This window comes from Pseudophryne corroboree, chromosome 7, assembly GCF_028390025.1.
Source record: "Pseudophryne corroboree isolate aPseCor3 chromosome 7, aPseCor3.hap2, whole genome shotgun sequence".
In the NCBI taxonomy this organism is placed as follows: domain Eukaryota; kingdom Metazoa; phylum Chordata; class Amphibia; order Anura; family Myobatrachidae; genus Pseudophryne; species Pseudophryne corroboree.
The window spans coordinates 509,469,446-509,489,740 of record NC_086450.1 but is presented as its reverse complement, the minus strand read 5'-3'; the positions used below and the strand labels follow the sequence as shown (position 1 = coordinate 509,489,740).

The 20,295-nt window shown below is 47.3% G+C and overlaps 2 protein-coding genes across 6 annotated transcripts in view; one reads left to right on the top strand and one right to left on the bottom strand.

The window, feature by feature from the left end:
* Positions 1-596: 596 nt before the first annotated feature.
* LOC134945883 (UBA-like domain-containing protein 1) lies at positions 597-13,261 on the top strand. 2 transcript variants are annotated; one of them, XM_063935435.1, is made up of 4 exons: positions 597-698; positions 7,345-7,529; positions 11,657-11,716; positions 12,543-13,261. In XM_063935435.1, the coding sequence occupies exons 2-4, from the start codon at positions 7,410-7,412 to the stop codon at positions 12,807-12,809; spliced, it is 447 nt and encodes a 148-aa protein (XP_063791505.1). In that variant the 5' UTR covers positions 597-698; positions 7,345-7,409; the 3' UTR covers positions 12,810-13,261. The 2 variants fall into 2 exon arrangements, with proteins under 2 accessions (XP_063791505.1, XP_063791506.1); XM_063935436.1 differs by lacking the exon at positions 597-698 and adding an exon at positions 707-792.
* A 1,529-nt stretch (positions 13,262-14,790) lies between these two features.
* LOC134945879 (uncharacterized protein C16orf96 homolog) overlaps positions 14,791-20,295 on the bottom strand; it is a 72,851-nt gene continuing 67,346 nt past the window's right edge. For all 4 annotated transcript variants that reach the window (XM_063935431.1, XM_063935429.1, XM_063935430.1 and 1 more), the window contains one exon: positions 14,791-15,088. In XM_063935431.1, the coding sequence (XP_063791501.1) occupies positions 14,934-15,088 (155 nt within the window). In that variant the 3' untranslated portion in view covers positions 14,791-14,933. The remainder of the gene's footprint in view (positions 15,089-20,295) is intronic.

The window sequence follows — 20,295 nt, the reverse complement described above, 5'->3', positions numbered from 1 at the left end:
TGCACAGGATAACTTCTCTCAGTATCTGTTGTTCTCAGTGTATAATAAATTGCACAGGAGCACTTCTCTCAGTATCTGTTGTTCTCAGTGTATAATAAATTGCACAGGATAACTTCTCTCAGTATCTATTGTTCTCAGTGTATAATAAATTGCACAGGATAACTTCTCTCAGTTTCTGTTGTTCTCAGTGTATAATACATTGCACAGGAGCACTTCTCTCAGTATCTGTTGTTGTCTGTGTATAATAAATTGCACAGGAGCACTTCTCTCTGTATATGTTGTTTTCTGTGTACATTATAAAGAAATTGCACAATTCTCTATTGCAATTCCGAATATAACAGATCCTTTGTGGCACACTTTAAATGAAGGATGATAATAATAACAGTGGCATAGTAGCACTTCTTCAATGTCTCCAAGTCTCAGTATGTTACTCTGCAAGCTGGATAAGGGAATATTGCTATAAGGTGGCTAACAAAACAGATATAACTATGACAATTATAAAGGTTGCGGCACCTTATATGTCATTTATTTCTATATGTGCTGTGAACGTATGTTCCATTGGTTCAGATACAGCTTCCACCGCCTTCATCTGTGATTCCCAGTTATACAGGGAACAAACTACATCTCCCAGCAGGCCCTGCTCGTCCACACATCTCTGGGCTGTCGCTGCTGGCTGCTGAGTAGTGGTGCGGGAGGCAGTGAGTGTGCTCTGTGTTGTGTTTATATATGTATATATGCACGTCTACATGTGAGTGTGTGCAGCACGGTATGTCCTCACATCTGTGTGCACTGGTGAGTCTGCAGTGTTGTGTGGTATAGATGTATATTACACATATAGTACACACAGTGCTTGTGTTGTGTTTGTTGACATGGAATCTTGTGCATCTGAATATACAGGATTTTAGTGTGAATATGGTGGAGCATAAATAGTTTGCTAATGTGGAATCTATGGGTATATGCGAGTATATTTACTGGTGTCAGAGACAGTGCATTTGTGTGTATTGCATGTAACAAAGATCCTGCTATAGACTAATCTGTGTTATTCTGTGTGTGGTGCTGTGTGCTGCTATACAGGGTGTATTGTATGTGTGTGGTGCTGTGTGCTGCTATACAGGGTGTATTGTATGTGTGTGTGGTGCTGTGTGCTGCTATACAGGGTGTATTGTATGTGTGTGGTGCTGTGTGCTGCTATACAGGGTGTATTGTATGTGTGTGGTGCTGTGTGCTGCTATACAGGGTGTACTGTCTGTGTGTGGTGCTGTGTGCTGCTATACAGGGTGTACTGTCTGTGTGTGTGGTGCTGTGTGCTGCTATACAGGGTGTACTCTCTGTGTGTGGTGCTGTGTGCTGCTATACAGGGTGTATTGTCTGTTGTGTGGTGCAGTGTACTCCTGTACATGGTGTATTGTCTGTGTATATACAGGGTGTATTGTCTATGTATGTGGTGCAGTTTACTGCTATAAAGGATGTATTGTCTGTGTGCGGTGCTGTGTACTGCTATACAGAGAGTATTGTCTGTGTATGTGGTGCAGTGTACTGCTATACAGGATGTATTGTCTGTGTATGTGGTGCAGTGTACTGCTATACAGGATGTATTGTCTGTGTGCGGTGCTGTGTACTGCTATACAGGGTGTATTGTCTGTGTGTGGTGCTGTGTGCTGCTATACAGAGAGTATTGTCTGTGTATGTGGTGCAGTGTACTGCTATACAGGATGTATTGTCTGTGTATGTGGTGCAGTGTACTGCTATACAGGATGTATTGTCTGTGTGCGGTGCTGTGTACTGCTATACAGGGTGTATTGTCTGTGTGTGGTGCTGTGTGCTGCTATACAGGGTGTATTGTCTGTGTGTGGTGCTGTGTGCTGCTATACAGAGAGTATTGTCTGTGTATGTGGTGCAGTGTACTGCTATACAGGATGTATTGTCTGTGTATGTGGTGCAGTGTACTGCTATACAGGATGTATTGTCTGTGTGTTGTCTGTGTGCGGTGCTGTGTACTGCTATACAGGGTGTATTGTCTGTGTGTGGTGCTGTGTGCTGCTATACAGGGTGGGTTGTACTGTGTGTTGCTATAAAGGGTGTATATTGTATGTGTGTATTGCAGTGTGCTGCTATACAGGGTGTATTGTCTGTGGTGCAGTGTACTGCTATACAGGGTGTATTGTCTGTGCACAGTGCAGTGTACTCCTGTACACAGTGTATTGTGTGTGTTAGTCTGCCCGGTGCAGTGTACTCCTGTACATGGTGTATTGTGTGTGTTAGTCTGTGCATGGTGCAGTGTACTCCTGTACATGGTGCATTATGTGTGTTAGTCTGTGCACGGTGCAGTGTACTCCTGTACATGGTGTATTGTCTGTGTATATACAGGGTGTATTGTCTATGTATGTGGTGCAGTGTACTGCTATACAGGGTGTATTGTCTGTGCACAGTGCAGTGTACTCCTGTACATGGTGAATTCTGTGTGTTAGTCTGTACACGGTGCAGTGTACTCCTGTACATGGTGTATTGTGTGTGTGTTAGTCTGTGCACAATGCAGTGTACTCCTGTACATGGTGTATTGTGTGTGTGTGTGTGTGTGTGTGTGTGTGTGTGTGTGTGTGTGTGTGTGTGTGTGTGTTAGTCTGTGCATAGTGCAGTATACTCTTGTACATGGTGTGTTAGTCTGTGAACGATGCAGTGTACTCCCCTGTACATGGTGTATTGTGGGTGTTAGTATGTGCACGGAGCAGTGTACTCCTGTACATGGTGTATTGTGTGTGTTAGTCTGTGAACGGTGCAGTGTACTCCTGTACATGGTGTATTGTGTGTGTTAGTCTGTGCATGGTGCCATGTACTCCCCTGTATATGCTGTATTGTGTGTGTTAGTATGTGCACAGTGCAGTATACTCCTGTATATGGTGCATTCTGTGTGTTAGTCTGTGCACGGTGCAGAGTACTCCTGTACATGGTATATTGTGTGTGTTAGTATGTGCACGGTGCAGTGTACTCCTGTATATGGTGCATTCTGTGTGTTAGTCTGTGCACGGTGCAGTGTACTCCTGTACATGGTATATTGTGTGTGTTAGTATGTGCACGGTGCAGTGTACTCCTGTACATGGTGTATTGTGTGTTAGTCTGTGCATGGTGCAGTGTACTCCTGTACATGGTGCATTATGTGTGTTAGTCTGTGCACGGTGCAGTGTACTCCTGTACATGGTGTATTGTGTGTGTTAGTCTGTGCATGGTGCCATGTACTCCCCTGTATATGGTGTATTGTGTGTGTTTAGTATGTGCACAGTGCAGTATACTCCTGTATATGGTGCATTCTGTGTGTTAGTCTGTGAACGGTGCTGTGTACTCCTCCACATGGTGTATTGTGTGTGTTAGTCTGTGCAAGGTGCAGTGTACTCCTGTACATGGTGTATTGTGTGTGTTAGTCTGTGCACGGTGCAGTGTACTCCTGTACATGGTGCATTATGTGTGTTAGTCTGTGCACGGTGCAGTGTACTCCCGTGTACATGGTGTATTGTGTGTGTTAGTCTGTGCTGCACAGTGCAGTGTACTCCTGTACATGGTGTATTGTGTGTGTTAGTATGTGTACAGTGCAGTGTACTCCTGTATATGGGCCCTCATTCCGAGTTGATCGGTCGCAAGGCGAATTTAGCAGAGTTACACACGCTAAGCCACCGCCTACTGGGAGTGTATCTTAGCATCTTAAAATTGCGAACGATGTATTCGCAATATTGCGATTACAAACTACTTAGCAGTTTCAGAGTAGCTCCACACTTACTCGGCATCTGCGATCAGTTCAGTGCTTGTCGTTCCTGGTTTGACGTCACAAACACACCCAGCGTTCGCTCAGACACTCCCCCGTTTCTCCGACCACTCCTGCGTTTTTTCCGGAAACGGTAGCGTTTTCAACCACACGCCCATAAAACGCCATGTTTCCGCCCAGTAACACCCATTTCCTGTCAATCACACTACGATCGCCGGAGCGAAGAAAAAGCCGTGAGTAAAAATACTATCTTCATAGCAAAGTTACTTGGCGCAGTCGCAGTGCGAATATTGCGCATGCGCACTAAGCGAAATTTCACTGCGATGCGATGAAAAATAACGAGCGAAACGACTCGGAATGAGGGCCATGGTGCATTCTGTGTGTTAGTCTGTGAACCGTGTAGTGTACTCCTGTACATGGTGTATTGTGTGTGTTAGTCTGCCCGGTGCAGTGTACTCCTGTACATGGTGTATTGTGTGTGTTAGTCTGTGCATGGTGCAGTGTACTCCTGTACATGGTGCATTATGTGTGTTAGTCTGTGCACGGTGCAGTGTACTCCTGTACATGGTGTATTGTCTGTGTATATACAGGGTGTATTGTCTATGTATGTGGTGCAGTGTACTGCTATACAGGGTGTATTGTCTGTGCACAGTGCAGTGTACTCCTGTACATGGTGAATTCTGTGTGTTAGTCTGTACACGGTGCAGTGTACTCCTGTACATGGTGTATTGTGTGTGTGTTAGTCTGTGCACAATGCAGTGTACTCCTGTACATGGTGTATTGTGTGTGTGTGTGTGTGTGTGTGTGTGTGTGTGTTAGTCTGTGCATAGTGCAGTATACTCTTGTACATGGTGTGTTAGTCTGTGAACGATGCAGTGTACTCCCCTGTACATGGTGTATTGTGGGTGTTAGTATGTGCACGGAGCAGTGTACTCCTGTACATGGTGTATTGTGTGTGTTAGTCTGTGAACGGTGCAGTGTACTCCTGTACATGGTGTATTGTGTGTGTTAGTCTGTGCATGGTGCCATGTACTCCCCTGTATATGCTGTATTGTGTGTGTTAGTATGTGCACAGTGCAGTATACTCCTGTATATGGTGCATTCTGTGTGTTAGTCTGTGCACGGTGCAGAGTACTCCTGTACATGGTATATTGTGTGTGTTAGTATGTGCACGGTGCAGTGTACTCCTGTATATGGTGCATTCTGTGTGTTAGTCTGTGCACGGTGCAGTGTACTCCTGTACATGGTATATTGTGTGTGTTAGTATGTGCACGGTGCAGTGTACTCCTGTACATGGTGTATTGTGTGTTAGTCTGTGCATGGTGCAGTGTACTCCTGTACATGGTGCATTATGTGTGTTAGTCTGTGCACGGTGCAGTGTACTCCTGTACATGGTGTATTGTGTGTGTTAGTCTGTGCATGGTGCCATGTACTCCCCTGTATATGGTGTATTGTGTGTGTTTAGTATGTGCACAGTGCAGTATACTCCTGTATATGGTGCATTCTGTGTGTTAGTCTGTGAACGGTGCTGTGTACTCCTCCACATGGTGTATTGTGTGTGTTAGTCTGTGCAAGGTGCAGTGTACTCCTGTACATGGTGTATTGTGTGTGTTAGTCTGTGCACGGTGCAGTGTACTCCTGTACATGGTGCATTATGTGTGTTAGTCTGTGCACGGTGCAGTGTACTCCCGTGTACATGGTGTATTGTGTGTGTTAGTCTGTGCTGCACAGTGCAGTGTACTCCTGTACATGGTGTATTGTGTGTGTTAGTATGTGTACAGTGCAGTGTACTCCTGTATATGGGCCCTCATTCCGAGTTGATCGGTCGCAAGGCGAATTTAGCAGAGTTACACACGCTAAGCCACCGCCTACTGGGAGTGTATCTTAGCATCTTAAAATTGCGAACGATGTATTCGCAATATTGCGATTACAAACTACTTAGCAGTTTCAGAGTAGCTCCACACTTACTCGGCATCTGCGATCAGTTCAGTGCTTGTCGTTCCTGGTTTGACGTCACAAACACACCCAGCGTTCGCTCAGACACTCCCCCGTTTCTCCGACCACTCCTGCGTTTTTTCCGGAAACGGTAGCGTTTTCAACCACACGCCCATAAAACGCCATGTTTCCGCCCAGTAACACCCATTTCCTGTCAATCACACTACGATCGCCGGAGCGAAGAAAAAGCCGTGAGTAAAAATACTATCTTCATAGCAAAGTTACTTGGCGCAGTCGCAGTGCGAATATTGCGCATGCGCACTAAGCGAAATTTCACTGCGATGCGATGAAAAATAACGAGCGAAACGACTCGGAATGAGGGCCATGGTGCATTCTGTGTGTTAGTCTGTGAACCGTGTAGTGTACTCCTGTACATGGTGTATTGTGTGTGTTAGTCTGTGCATGGTGCAGTGTGCTCCTGTACATGGTGCATTGTGTGTGTTAGTATGTGCACGGTGCCATGTACTCCCCTGTACATGGTGTATTGTGTGTGTTAGTATGTGCATAGTGCAGTGTATTCCTGTACATGGTGTATTGTGTGTGTTAGTCTGTGCATGGTGCAGTGTGCTTCTGTACATGGTGTATTGTGTGTGTTAGTATGTGCACGGTGCAGTGTACTCCTGTACATGGTGTATTGTGTGTTCGTCTGTGCAAGGTGCAGTGTACTCCTGTCCATGGTGTATTGTGTGTGTTAGTCTGTGCACGGTGCAGTGTACTCCTGTACATGGTGTATTGTGTGTGTTAGTCTGTGCACGGTGCAGTGTACTCCTGTACATGGTGTACTGTGTGTGTTAGTCAGTGCACGGTGCAGAGTACTCCTGTCCATGGTGTATTGTGTGTGTTAGTCTGTGCACGGTGCAGAGTACTCCTGTACATGGTGTATTGTGTGTGTTAGTATGTGCACGGTGCAGTGTACTCCTGTACATGGTGTATTGTGTGTTCGTCTGTGCAAGGTGCAGTGTACTCCTGTCCATGGTGTATTGTGTGTGTTAGTCTGTGCACGGTGCAGTGTACTCCTGTACATGGTGTATTGTGTGTGTTAGTCTGTGCACGGTGCAGTGTACTCCTGTACATGGTGTACTGTGTGTGTTAGTCAGTGCACGGTGCAGAGTACTCCTGTCCATGGTGTATTGTGTGTGTTAGTCTGTGCACGGTGCAGAGTACTCCTGTACATGGTGTATTGTGTGGGTTAGTCAGTGTACGGTGCAGAGTACTCCTGTACATGGTGTATTGTGTGTGTTAGTCTGTGTACGGTGCAGTGTACTCCTGTACATGGTGTATTGTGTGTGTTAGTCTGTGTACGGTGCAGTGTACTCCTGTACATGGTGTATTGTGTGTGTTAGTCTGTGCACGGTGCAGAGTACTCCTGTACATGGTGTATTGTGTGTGTTAGTCTGTGCACGGTGCAGAGTACTCCTGTACATGGTGTATTGTGTGGGTTAGTCAGTGTACGGTGCAGAGTACTCCTGTACATGGTGTATTGTGTGGGTTAGTCAGTGTACGGTGCAGAGTACTCCTGTACATGGTGTATTGTGTGTGTTAGTCTGTGTACAGTGCAGAGTACCCCTCCACATGATGTATTTTCTGTGTTGCAGATTGGAGTTCCTATATCCCTTTGGTGGCACTTGTCACTTGTGCTGTGGGTAAAGCACCCGTCGGGATGTCTGGTGACATAGAGCAGTTGAAGCAGCAGCTGCTGGTGTCCCAGTTTGTACTGGCAGCGGGATGTGCCACAGACCAGGCAGAGCAACTACTACGGGCAGCACATTGGCAATATGAGGTGATTGCAGCATATTCGTTCCGTCTCTGTAACTATATCCCTCTCTCTCTCTCCCCACTAACTCACTCTCTCTCTCTCCGCTTCCTCACACTCTCTCTCTCTCTCCACTTCCTCAATCTCTCTCCGCTTCCTCAATCTCTCTCTCTCTCTCTCTCCGCTTCCTCAATGTCTCTGTCTCTCTCTCTCCTTCCTCAATCTCTCTTTCGGTCACTGCTTCCTCAATCTCTCTCTGTCTCTCTCTCCGCTTCCTCAATCTCTCTCTCCGCTTCCTCAATCTCTCTGTCTCTCTGTCTCTCTCTCTCTGCTTCCTCAATCTCTCTCTCTGCTTCCTCAATCTCTCGGTCACTGCTTCCTCAATCTCTCTCTGTCTCTCTCTCCGCTTCCTCAATCTCTCTCTCCGCTTCCTCAATCTCTCTGTCTCTCTCTCTCTCTCTCTCTCTCTCTCTCTCTCTCTGCTTCCTCAATCTCTCTCTCTCGGTCACTGCTTCCTCAATCTCTCTGTCTCTCTCTCCGCTTCCTCAATCTCTTTCTCCGCTTCCTCAATCTCTCTGTCTCTCTGTGTCTCTCTCTCTCTGTCTCTCTGCTTCCTCAATCTCTCTCTCCGTCACTGCTTCCTCAGTCTCTCTCTGTCTCTCTCTCCGCTTCCTCAATCTCTTTCTCCGCTTCCTCAATCTCTCTGTCTCTCTCTCTCTCTCTCTGTCTCTCTGCTTCCTCAATCTCTCTCTCCGTCACTGCTTCCTCAGTATCTCTCTGTCTCTCTCTCCGCTTCCTCAATCTCTTTCTCCGCTTCCTCAATCTCTCTGTCTCTCTCTCTCTCTGTCTCTCAATCTCTCTTTCTCTCTCCACTTCCTCAATCTCTTTCTCTCTCTCTCCGCTTCCTCAGTCTCTCTCTTTCTCTCTCTCCACTTCCTCGATCTCTGTCTCTGCTTCCTCAATCTCTCTCTCTCTCTCTCCTTCCTCTCTCTTTCCGTTTCTTCTCTCTCCCTCTCTCTGCTTCCTCACTCTCTCTCTCTCGCTCCACTTCCTCACTCTTTGTCTCTCTCTGTCTCTGCTTCCTCAATCTCTCTCTCTCGTCTTTTCACTTCTCCCCTCTACTCCTCTCTCTCTCTGTAATTGCTGCACAGTAAGAATGCTTTCAAAAATAGAAATGTTGATAGTTTATTTTTATCAACTAACAAAATGCAAAGTGAATGAGCAGAAGAAAAATCTAAATCAAATCAATGTTTGGTGTGAGCATCATTAATTAATGACCCCATCCCCTATCTGCATACTACAAGTCGGCATGTCGGTAAAAAGTATCACACCCCGCTCTCTGGCCCTTCAGCAAACAAACCGCCTTATGTTACAGCCAAATATCGCCATGTTTCTATACCCCAGTTCTTATGTTTTCGTGCATAGCTGAGCCGCTTGGAAGGTATGTCTTTTTGGCTGCAGTTCGTCCATGAAGACCACTTCTGGCCAGGCTTCTCTGAACAGTAGATGGGTGTACCTGGGTCCCACTGGTTTCTGACAGATCTGAGCTGATGGCAGTGTTGGACATCTTCCGATTTCGAAGGGAAGTAAGCATGATGTGTCTCATCTGATGCATTATGTTCCTTTTGTCTGACTACTGCACCTATGGTTCCCAACGTTGCCCGTTTCTTTGTGCTTCTATGCTGAGAAATACAGGCAGATACTTATCTATCATGCAATACCATCAGGGAGACGTCTGGTTGGCTCCAAATTTATTCTGCAGCAGGACAACGACCCCAAACATACAGACAATATCATGAAGAACTATATTCAGCGTAAAGAAGAACAAGGAGTCCTGGATGTGATGATATGGCCCCCACAGAGCCCTGATCTCAACAGCATTGAGTCTGTCTGGGATTACATGAAGAGACAGAAGGATTTGAGCAAGCCTACATCCACATAAGATCTGTGGTTGGTTCTCCACGATGTTTGGAACAACCTCCCTGCTGAGCTCCATCAAAAAATGTGTGCAAGTGTACCTAGAAGAATTGATGGTGTTTTGAAGGCAAAGGGAGGTCACACCAAATATTGATTTGATTTAGATTTTTCTTCTGCTCATTCACTTTGCATTTTGCTAATGATAAAAAAAAACAATGAACACTTCTATTTTTGAAAGCATTCTTACTTTGCAGCAATTTTCTCACACCTGCCTAAAACTTTTGAACAGTAGTGTATGTGTGTGTATATATAAAATAGAAATGATAGATACAGAATGTCTTGGGCGCGTGCGTAATGACGCAGGTAACGTCCTTGTAGCACAGCGCGATGGCGCAGCCCAGGTGGACCCACTGATGGGAGTAGGGCAGAATGTGGAGCGCTTGGTGTGACACGTGCAGGGAACCGGGCCTTACACCACTAACTGGCTGCATGAGGTATGTCTGTATCTATCACTTCTATGTTCTTGATAAAATCGTTCATCTACTAAAACGATGAACAAGTGACACAGGCTGTCGAGAGTTTATCAATGAACCAATTTATGCACTGGATGTAAGCTCGGAGTGCCGCCTATTATAAACCATACCGGGTGTTTCTGGCGGGTTCACTACGGCTGGCCGGCGGTCGGGCTCCCGGCGACCAGCATCCCGGCGCCGGGAGCCCGACCGCCGGCTTACCGACAGCTTGGCGTGCGCAAATGAGCCCCTTGCGGGCTCGCTGCGCTCGCCACGCTACGGGCACGGTGGCGCGCTACGCACGCCACACTATTTTATTCTCCCTCTATGGGGGTCGTGGACCCCCACGAGGGAAAATAAGTGTCGGTATGCCGGCTGTCGGGCTCCCGGCGCCGGTATACTGAGCGCCGGGAGCCCGACCGCCGGCAAACAGAAGACCACCCGTTTCTGGCAGCCCAACTATCATTTTGCCAAGGACTCAAGGAGTACAGCCTATTGTCAATACACACACACTGAAGTGCCAAAAGTCACAGGATAGCAATATGTAAAGGTGATGTCTAGGAAATGCCCAGACCTGCATCAGTTGTAATCTGACATCTCATGAGTCAGTGTGAACACCGGCTATGCCGCTCACAACAAGGCGACAAGCGACACTGGCGTAAATGACATCCGCAGTCAGTGCAGGAGGCACCAGACGCATTGGTCTGAGGAGCATTCTGGAGAGTTCCGGTGAACAGTGTGGCCACCACATTCGCCCAACATGAACTTAATCAAGCACTTACGGGATGTGGTGGAGAGGTCCATTCACAAGATCCTGCGCCTACAAATATCAGGGAGCTTTGGGAAGCCATCCAGTCAGCATGGGCCAACATCTCTCCAGAGGTCTTCCGTCCACATGTGAAGTAGATGTCACCTCGAGTTGCTGCACTTCGTCGGGCTAGAGGGAGTCCTATACGATACTAGGCACCTATACCATGACTTTTGGCACTTCAGCAGTGTGTGTTCTCTCTCTCTCTCTGCTCTTCATTTTTCCTCTTTATCTCCCTGTCTCTGCTTCCATCTCATTCTCCTTCCTCCCCACTCTCTCTCTCTCTCTCTCTCTCTCTCTCTCTCTCTCTCCTCTCTCTCTCTCTCTCTCTCTCTCTCTCTCTCTCTCTCTCCCCTCCATTTCTCTCTTTCTCTTTCTTTCACACTTCTATACCTCTCCTTTTCTTTCTTTTTCTTTCTTTCTCTTTCTTTCTTTCTTTCTCTTTCTTTCTTTCTTTCTTTCTTCTCTCTCCTCTTCACCTATGTCTGTTGTGTCTACTCTCCCCCCCCTCTCTCTGTTCCTTCTCCTCACTTTCTTTCTCTATCTCCTCCCTCTCTCTCCGTCTACACCCTCCTGTCTTTCTCTCTCCCCTTCATCCCTCACCCTCTGTTCTCTCTCCTGTCCTCCCTCACTTTTATGATCTCTTTCCTTCCTACCCTCCCTGCTTCCCTTCTCTCTCTCTCTCTCTCTCTCTCTCTCTCTCTCTCTCTCTCTCCCTGTCTTCTCTCCCCCATCCCCTCTCTCTTTCTCCCCTATACACCCCCTCTCTCTCTCTCTCTCTCTCTCTCTCTCTCTCTCTCTCTCTTGCTCTCCTCTTCCCTTCTCTCTCTTTTCTTCCTTTCTCTCTCTCTCTCTCTCTCTCTCTCTCTCTCTCTCTCCTCCCTAATTACCATATTATATTTGTCTTCCTTCTACAGACTGCTCTTAGCGCCTTCTTCCAGGAGTCAAGTCACCCGTATATTCCCCATCACCAAATGGTGAGTTGTGTGCACCGTATGGAATAGCCTGTGGTAGAGATTGGTGCCGGGGCGTGGGGAACTCTGTGCTAGAACAAAGCAATGACGGTGTGAGGAGCTACATATAACACAGACGTTAGGGCCTGGGAGTTGTAAAGTATATTGTGGGGCTTTATATTCCAATGCATTCTACAGGCACAGTTCTACAGCAAGTATTTTATATGGTTTTTTCAGTGTCTACCTGAATAAGTACTGGCCCAGTAAACTAGATTAATTCACCTGAACCTGAAAACATGGCGTAAGCAGATTCGGAGTTCAGGGTGCTACATCAATGTGACATAGATCTTAGCTTACCAGCATAGTAGTTAAGTGGTTTGTCTGATTAAACAGATATATAAAGAATAGGTAAGTTCATGTGATACTGAAAGTGTAAGGGCCTCTTTGTAAGTCCTGGAGGTGTCCATATTGTGGACTGAATGTACAGTAGCCTAAACATTTGCAGTAGCTAGTGAAATCACAGATGTACTGCCTGACTTATTTTTATGAGGTTCCCATTGTTTAGATCAGACATATTATCATGAATGTTGCTTCAGCTCACAATATGGCTGCCTTCAGCTCACAATATGGCCGTCTTCAGTTCACAATATGGCCGCCTCCATGATGTCTAGGTGACCAGTCCACTTTAAACTGCTGTGATGCAGGAGACTGTGTGTTATGTCTGTGTGAAGCCTCTTGTTCCTAGTGAATATTTATATTTACCACCACCCTTACCCAAGCCATGTCTTCAGTTGATAGGTAACAGGTTTTCTTGCAGCTAAGACGCAAATCCTTTATTCTTTCTCTTCAGATGGGCACGCCCGCCAACACTCCCGCCACCCCTCCAAACTTTCCAGATGCTCTCACCATGTTTTCCCGCTTAAAAGCCTCAGAAAGTGGATACCTTTCTTCACTGGCCACGTCCCCACCTCTTCAGCAAGGTATCAGTAGCGGCCATTTTTCCCATGACCCGAGGGGACAGCAAATAGGTATGGACATGAGCTACTCCGGAGGAGCACAACACTCTAACGGCACTAGAGGTGCAGACTCGAACCCTGCAGCAGAGGCAGAGAGATGAGGCACAAAAGACTGACGACTAACCAGGAAGGGGGCAGGCTGCGGCATGTAGACTTTATTTAGCCAGGCCTGCTGAATGGCACAAAGACCTTCAGAGTATTTGCTTTATGGAGGCGACAGATATCTCACCAGAGCAATACCACAGTGGGAGAGATCTTTCCGATAATCTATTACCTCACTTGCCTGCAGAGCATCGCACCGCCTCCTGTAGAGACTTCACTAACACGCTCTGCATGATTCCACTGCAGAGCTGTCTGAACGTCAGCCATATGTCATGCTGCATTGTGTGCTAGTGCAGAGTTTCTAGACCTCTGAGATTTTTTTTTTGTGGAACTTAACAAAAGCAGTATAGGGATATGTCTTTGATGTAATTTAACCCTTTGATGTCATTTACTAATGCGGACGTTCCTGTAGCGGTTTCAAGAGTTGACGACAATAAATATTTTAATCTTTTATACATTGTAGTTGCTGACCGGATCTCTCCTCCACCTGCTTTCATTGTACGGCATGCCATTACCCTAGTATGTGGCTTTACAATGGTAACCTGAGCATTCTGAGGTGAAATTTCTGCTTGCAGTCATCTATATGCAGTGGAGGCAGCCATTTTGTGTCCTAACCAGAAGACATGAGCATGAAGCCTAACAACATGCTAGCGGTCCTGGCAATCTCAAGTTTCGTAGCTCAGAACGCAAAATGGTGGCTTCAGTTTTTGCCTCAGTGATATCCCTGGTTCCTAGAGAATAGATAGGCAGCATTGACATGAATGTTGGTTCAACTTGCAAAATGGCTGACACCATATTTGGCTTTGGTGCTGCCACTGTTCCCTAGGATGCATTTTCATGAATATCGGTAAAGCCAGCAAAATGGCGGCATGCATTGTCCGTAGGCTACAGTTGGCCTTTAATAGTTGTCATGGCAATCTGACCTTGTGATGCAGAATGCAAGACGTTCCAGAAAGTTTGTTGGTAAGTTGTCATCCAAGTGCTTCACATTTACATCTGTAAGTAGAATACGGACATCTGACTGAGGACCGTTCCATTTCATCTTTCTGGAATTACTGGCTTCTCCTCTGGAAAAATCTAATTTAATTTTGAGCATATTTTACATTCCTGTCGTTACATCTGGCAAGTGCTTTGGTGTCTGTTGCTTTAGGAAATTAATATTTTGTAATATCAACCCTCAAATTTCCCACAACCAGCCTGAAACCTTATTCTCATGTTCTGTCATTTAAATGATGGCTTATTCCATGAGAATTTTGCGTCCGTTACAAACAAAGTTGTGGCCTTGTATTTGGTATCAAATAATTGTCCCTTTTATAGTGTTGACAATTGTTATGATAGTTTAATATTTGTAAAATCAGAATTTATTTGGTTTTGTTTTGTATCTGACGCAACAATTTCATGGTCTGAACCTTATATGGGAGGATAACCCCCTCCGGAACCGCGCTCGTACCAATTATGTACTTTGTGTGCCATTCCTGTCCCTCCGTTCTCCTCCTCTTTCCTCTCAGCTTTCCCATTTTGCGCAAAGCGAGCAGGGATCCGTCTTACCTCAGAATTGACGGTAGGTACGCAAATTCGTGTAAGTCCAATTCTGCGCATGCGCTGTCTGGTAAAGATGGCTATTTGCGTCCTTGAGGAGAGATCCTTCCGACTTCAATTTAGGCCCAATGCCTCAAATGAGGCCTAACTAAAGCTCTGTACAGTGGAAACAAGGACTCTTGCACGCATTCCTCTGCTGACGAGCGCGTTGCTGGGCTTACTATTCGCCAACAAAGTGAAATGATCCCACAGATCGTACTCATCCTTAGGACTAAGCACAAATTTGGCGCATCACGGTTGAGCCTGGGATAATACATTTACGACCTAAGCAACAACAGTCTCGGTGCAAATTGTGAGGTAATTATTCCTTAAGAACGTTTCTGCACATGGATTTCCATCTGCCTGTTGTGTTGTGCGACAATATAAAACGATGACAGGCGATATATTTCAGCTTTATTTGATGCGTGGGAGAAAATAAAATCTTACAATATTAGAAAGTCACCGGGGCATAGAGCACCCAGAAGAGGTCACAGTGGGCAAAGTGCTGAGTGTGGTGGTTTCCTTCCTTGGGCTCTGAACCCTCATTAATCAGGCCGTTGCTCTACACTGCTGAGTGGCCGTTGCAGTAAGATTGCAGGCTCTGAGGCGGATGGCACGTGAAACGTGGGCTGTGATAGTTCGGTGGTGGATGGCACGTTCAGGGTGCTGCCAGGCGTCTTTATGAGGTGACTTGGCGTTCCTGTCACAGAAAAGTGATGTTGTACATCTCAGTTATTATATTGACGTTTATAGTGCCAGCATATTCCATTGTGCCTTACATATGTATACCATGCTAGCTGTTCCAGAATTGCTTACTGATTGAGGTTGCTTGACATTCTCCCTCAATACAGCTGCTAGTCTCTATGGAATGCCAGACTGAGGGTAAGATCAGAAGACAGACTACGCAATAGTCTGATAGTTTCAAAAGAAAGAAGGCAGGTACCATTTACGGTGGGATTGGGATTGCTCACAAAATGGCCACCTCTGTGTGGAGATGATAGGTGCGCCATAGCAGCACTAAGGTATTTCTCTGACGTCCTAGTGGATGCTGGGGACTCCGTAAGGACCATGGGGGATAGCGGCTCCGCAGGAGACTGGGCACAAAAGTAAAGCTTTAGAACTACCTGGTGTGCACTGGCTCCTCCCCCCCTTGACCCTCCTCCAAGCCTCAGTTAGATTTTTGTGCCCGAACGAGAAGGGTGCACACTAGGTGGCTCTCCTGAGCTGCTTAGTGAAAAGTTTAGTTTTAGGTTTTTTATGTTCAGTGAGACCTGCTGGCAACAGGCTCACTGCATCGAGGGACTAAGGGGAGAAGAAGCGAACTCACCTGCGTGCAGAGTGGATTGGGCTTCTTAGGCTACTGGACATTAGCTCCAGAGGGACCGATCACAGGCCCAGCCATGGATAGGTCCGAGAGCCGCGCCGCTGGCCCCCTTACAGAGCTAGAAGACAGAAGAGGTCCGGAAAATCGGCGGCAGAAGACGTCCTGTCTTCAACAAGGTAGCGCACAGCACTGCAGCTGTGCGCCATTGCTCTCAGCACACTTCACACTCCGGTCACTGAGGGTGCAGGGCGCTGGGGGGGGGGCGCCCTGAGACGCAATAAAAACACCTTGGATGGCAAAAAATGCATCACATATAGCTCCTGGGCTATATGGATGAATGTAACCCCTGCTAGAATACACAGAAAAACGGGAGATAAGGCCGCCGAGAAGGGGGCGGAGCCTATCTCCTCAGCACACTGGCGCCATTTTCCCTCACAGCTCCGTTGGAGGGAAGCTCCCTGGCTCTCCCCTGCAGTCACTACACTACAGAAAGGGTTAAAAAAGAGAGGGGGGCACTAATTATGCGCAGTATTAAAAATACAGCAGCTATAAGGGGAAAAACACTTATATAAGGTTATCCCTGTATATATATAGCGCTCTGGTGTGTGCTGGCAAACTCTCCCTCTGTCTCCCCAAAGGGCTAGTGGGGTCCTGTCCTCTATCAGAGCATTCCCTGTGTGTGTGCTGTGTGTTGGTACGTTTGTGTCGACATGTATGAGGAGAAAAATTATGTGGAGACGGAGCAGATTGCCTGTAATAGTGATGTCACCCCCTAGGGGGTCGACACCTGAGTGGATGAACTGTTGGAAGGAATTACGTGACAGTGTCAGCTCTGTATAAAAGACAGTGGTTGACATGAGACAGCCGGCTACTCAGCTTGTGCCTGTCCAGACGTCTCATAGGCCGTCAGGGGCTCTAAAGCGCCCATTACCTCAGATGGCAGATATAGACGCCGACACGGATACTGACTCCAGTGTCGACGGTGAAGAGACAAATGTGACTTCCAGTAGGGCCACACGTTACATGATTGAGGCAATGAAAAATGTTTTACACATTTCTGATAATACGAGTACCACCAAAAAGGGGTATTATGTTCGGTGAGGAAAAACTACCTGTAGTTTTCCTGAATCTGAGAAATTAAATGAGGTGTGTGATGATGCGTGGGTTTCCCCCGATAACAACTGATAATTTCTAAAATGTTATTGGCATTATATCCTTTCCCGCCAGAGGTTAGGGTGCGTTGGGAAACACCCCCTAGGGTGGATAAAGCGCTCACACGCTTGTAAGAACAAGGGCTCTACCCTCTCCTGAGATGGCCGCCCTTAAGGATCCTGCTGATAGAAAGCAGGAGGGTATCCTAAAATGTATTTACACACATACTGGTGTTATACTGCGACCAGCAATCGCCTCAGCCTGGATGTGCAGTGCTGGGTTGGCGTGGTCGGATTCCCTGACTGAAAATATTGATACCCTAGATAGGGACAGTATATTATTGCCTATAGAGCATTTTAAAGGATGCATTTCTATATATGCGTGATGCACAGCGGAATATTTGCCGACTGGCATCAAGTCTAAGTGCGTTGTCCATTTCTGCCAGTAGAGGGTTATGGACACGACAGTGGTCAGGTGATGCGGATTCCAAACGGCATTTGGAAGTATTGCCTTATTAAGGGGAGGAGTTATTTGGGGTCGGTCTTTCAGACCTGGTGGCCACGGCAACAGCTGGGAAATCCACGTTTGTACCCCAGGTCGCCTCTCAACATAAGAAGACGCCGTATTATCAGGCGCAGTCCTTTCGTGGGCAAGCGGGCAAAAGGTTCCTCATTTCTGCCCCGTGACAGAGGGAGAGGAAAAAGGCTGCAGAAATCAGCCAGTTCCCAGGAACAGAAGCCCTCTCCCGCCTCTGCCAAGCCCTCAGTATGACGCTGGGGCTTTACAAGCAGAATCAGGCACGGTGGGGGCCCGTCTCAATGAATTTCAGCGCGCAGTGGGCTCACTCGCAATTAGACCCCTGGATCCTTCAGGTGATATCTCAGGGGTACAAATTGGAATTCGAGACGTCTCCCCCTCGCCGTTTCCTAAAGTCGGCTTTACCGATGTCTCCCTCTGACAGGGAGGCAGTTTTGGAAGCCATTCACAAGCTGTATTCCCAGCAGGTGATAATCAAGGTACCCCTCCTGCAACAGGGAACGGGGTATTATTCCACACTGTTGTGGTACCGAAGCCGGACGGCTCGGTGAGACCGATTCTAAATCTAAAATCTTGAACACTTACATACGGAGGTTCAAATCCAAGATTGAGTCACTCAGAGCAGTGATTGCGAACCTGGAAGAAGGGGACTACATGATGTCTCGGGACATCAAGGATGCTTACCTTCATGTCCCAATTTACCCTTCTCACCAAGGGTACCTCAGGTTTGTGGTACAGAACTGTCACTATCAGTTTCAGACGCTGCCGTATGGATGGTCCACGGCACCCCGGGTCTTTACCAAGGTAATGGCCGAAATGATGATACTCTTTCGAAGGAAGGGAATTTTAGTTATCCCTTACTTGGACGATTCCCTGATAAGGGTAAGATCCAGGGAACAGTTGGAGGTCGGTGTAGCACTATCTCAGGTAGTGTTGCGGCAGCACGATTGGATTCTCAATATTCCAAAATCGCAGCTGATTCCGACGACTCGTCTTCTGTTCCTAGGGATGATCCTGGACACAGTCCAGAAAAAGGGGTTTCTCCCGGAGGAGAAAGTCAGGGAGTTATCCGAGCTAGTCGGGAACCTCCTATAACCGAGCCAAGTCTCAGTACATCAATGAAAGGGTTCTGGGAAAAATGGTGGCTTCCTACGAAGCAATCCCATTCGGCAGATTCCACGCAAGAACTTTCCAGTGGGACCTGCTGGACAAATGGTCCGGGTCGCATCTTCAGATGCATCAGCGGATAACCCTGTCACCAAGCACAAGGGTGTCTCTCCTGTGGTGGTTGCAGAGTGCTCATCTTCTAGAGGGCCGCAGATTCGACATTCAGGACTGGGTCCTGGTGACCACGGATGCCAGCCTGCGAGGCTGGGGAGCAGTCACACAGGGAAGGAATTTCCAGAGCTTATGGTCAAGCCTGGAGACATCACTTCACATAAATATCCTGAAGCTAAGGGCCATTTACAATGCTCTAAGCTCAGCATGACCTCTGCTTCAAGGTCACCCGGAGTTGATCCATTCGGACAACATCACGGCAGTCACCCACGTAAACAGACAGGGTGACACAAGAAGCAGGAGGGCAAGGCAGAAGCTGCAAGGATTCTTCGCTGGGCGGAAAATCATGTGATAGCACTGTCAGCAGTATTCATTCCGGGAGTGGACAACTGGGAAGCAGACTTCCTCAGCAGACACGACCCCCACCCGGGAGAGTGGGGACTTCACCCAGAAGTCTTCCACATGTTTATAAAACTCGACAAGTATTGCGCCAGGTCAAGGGACCCTCAGGCAATAGCTGTAGACGCTCTGGTAACACAGTGGGTGTACCAGTCAGTGTATGTGTTCCCTCCTCTGCCTCTCATACCCAAGGTACTGAGAATTATAAGATGGAGAGGAGTAAGCACTATATTCGTGGCTCCGGATTGACCAAGAAGGACTTGGTAACCGGAACTTCAAGAGATGCTCACGGAGGATCCATGGCCTCTACCTCTAAGAAGGGACCTGCTCCAGCAAGGACCCTGTCTGTTCCAAGACTTACCGCGGCTGCGTTTGACGGCATGGCGGTTGAACGCCGGATCCTGAAGGAGAAAGGCATTCCGGATGAAGTCATTCCTATCCTGATCAAAGCCAGGAAAGATATAACCGCAAAACATTATCACCGCATTTGGCGAAAATATGTTGCGTGGTGCGAGGCCAGTAAGGCCCCGACGGAGGAATTTTCAACTAGGTCGATTCCTACATTTCCTGCAAACAGGAGTGTCGATGGGCCTGAAATGGGGGTCCATTAAGGTTCAAATTTCGGCCCTGTCAATTTTCTTCCAAAAAGAACTAGCTTCAGTCCCTGAAGTTCAGACGTTTGTGAAAGGGGTACTGTATATACAGCCTCCTTTTGTGCCTCCAGTGGCACCTTGGGATCTAAATGTAGTTTTTGGGTTCCAAAAGTCACATTGGTTTGAACCACTTAAATATGTGGAGTTAAAATATCTCACATGGAAAGTGGTCATGCTGTTGGCCCTGGCCTGGGCCAGGTGCGTGTCAGAATTGGCGGCTTTATCCTGTAAAAGCCCGCATCTGATTTTCCATTCGGACAGGGCGGAATTGAGGACTTGTCCTTAGTTTCTCCCTAAGGTGGTTTTCAGCGTTTCACCTGAATCAACCTATTGTGGTGCCTGCGGCTACTAGGGACTTGGAGGACTCCAAGTTGCTAGACGTTGTCAGGGCCCTGGAAATATAGGTTTCCAGGACGGCTGGAGTCAGAAAATCTGACTCGTTGTTTATTCTGTATGCACCCAACAAGCTGGGTGCTCCTGCTTCTAAGCAGACTATTGCTCGTTGGATTTGTAGTACAATTCAGCTTGCACATTCTGTGGCAGGCCTGCCACAGCCAAAATCTG

Coding starts and splice junctions, on each gene's coding strand:
- LOC134945883 (XM_063935435.1), top strand. CDS start 7,410: ATGTCTGGTGACATAGAGCAGTTGAAGCAGCAGCTGCTGGTGTCCCAG. Junction 7,530..11,656: donor CAGCACATTGGCAATATGAG/GTGATTGCAGCA, acceptor TTCCTTCTACAG/ACTGCTCTTAGCGCCTTCTT. Junction 11,717..12,542: donor ATATTCCCCATCACCAAATG/GTGAGTTGTGTG, acceptor CTTTCTCTTCAG/ATGGGCACGCCCGCCAACAC.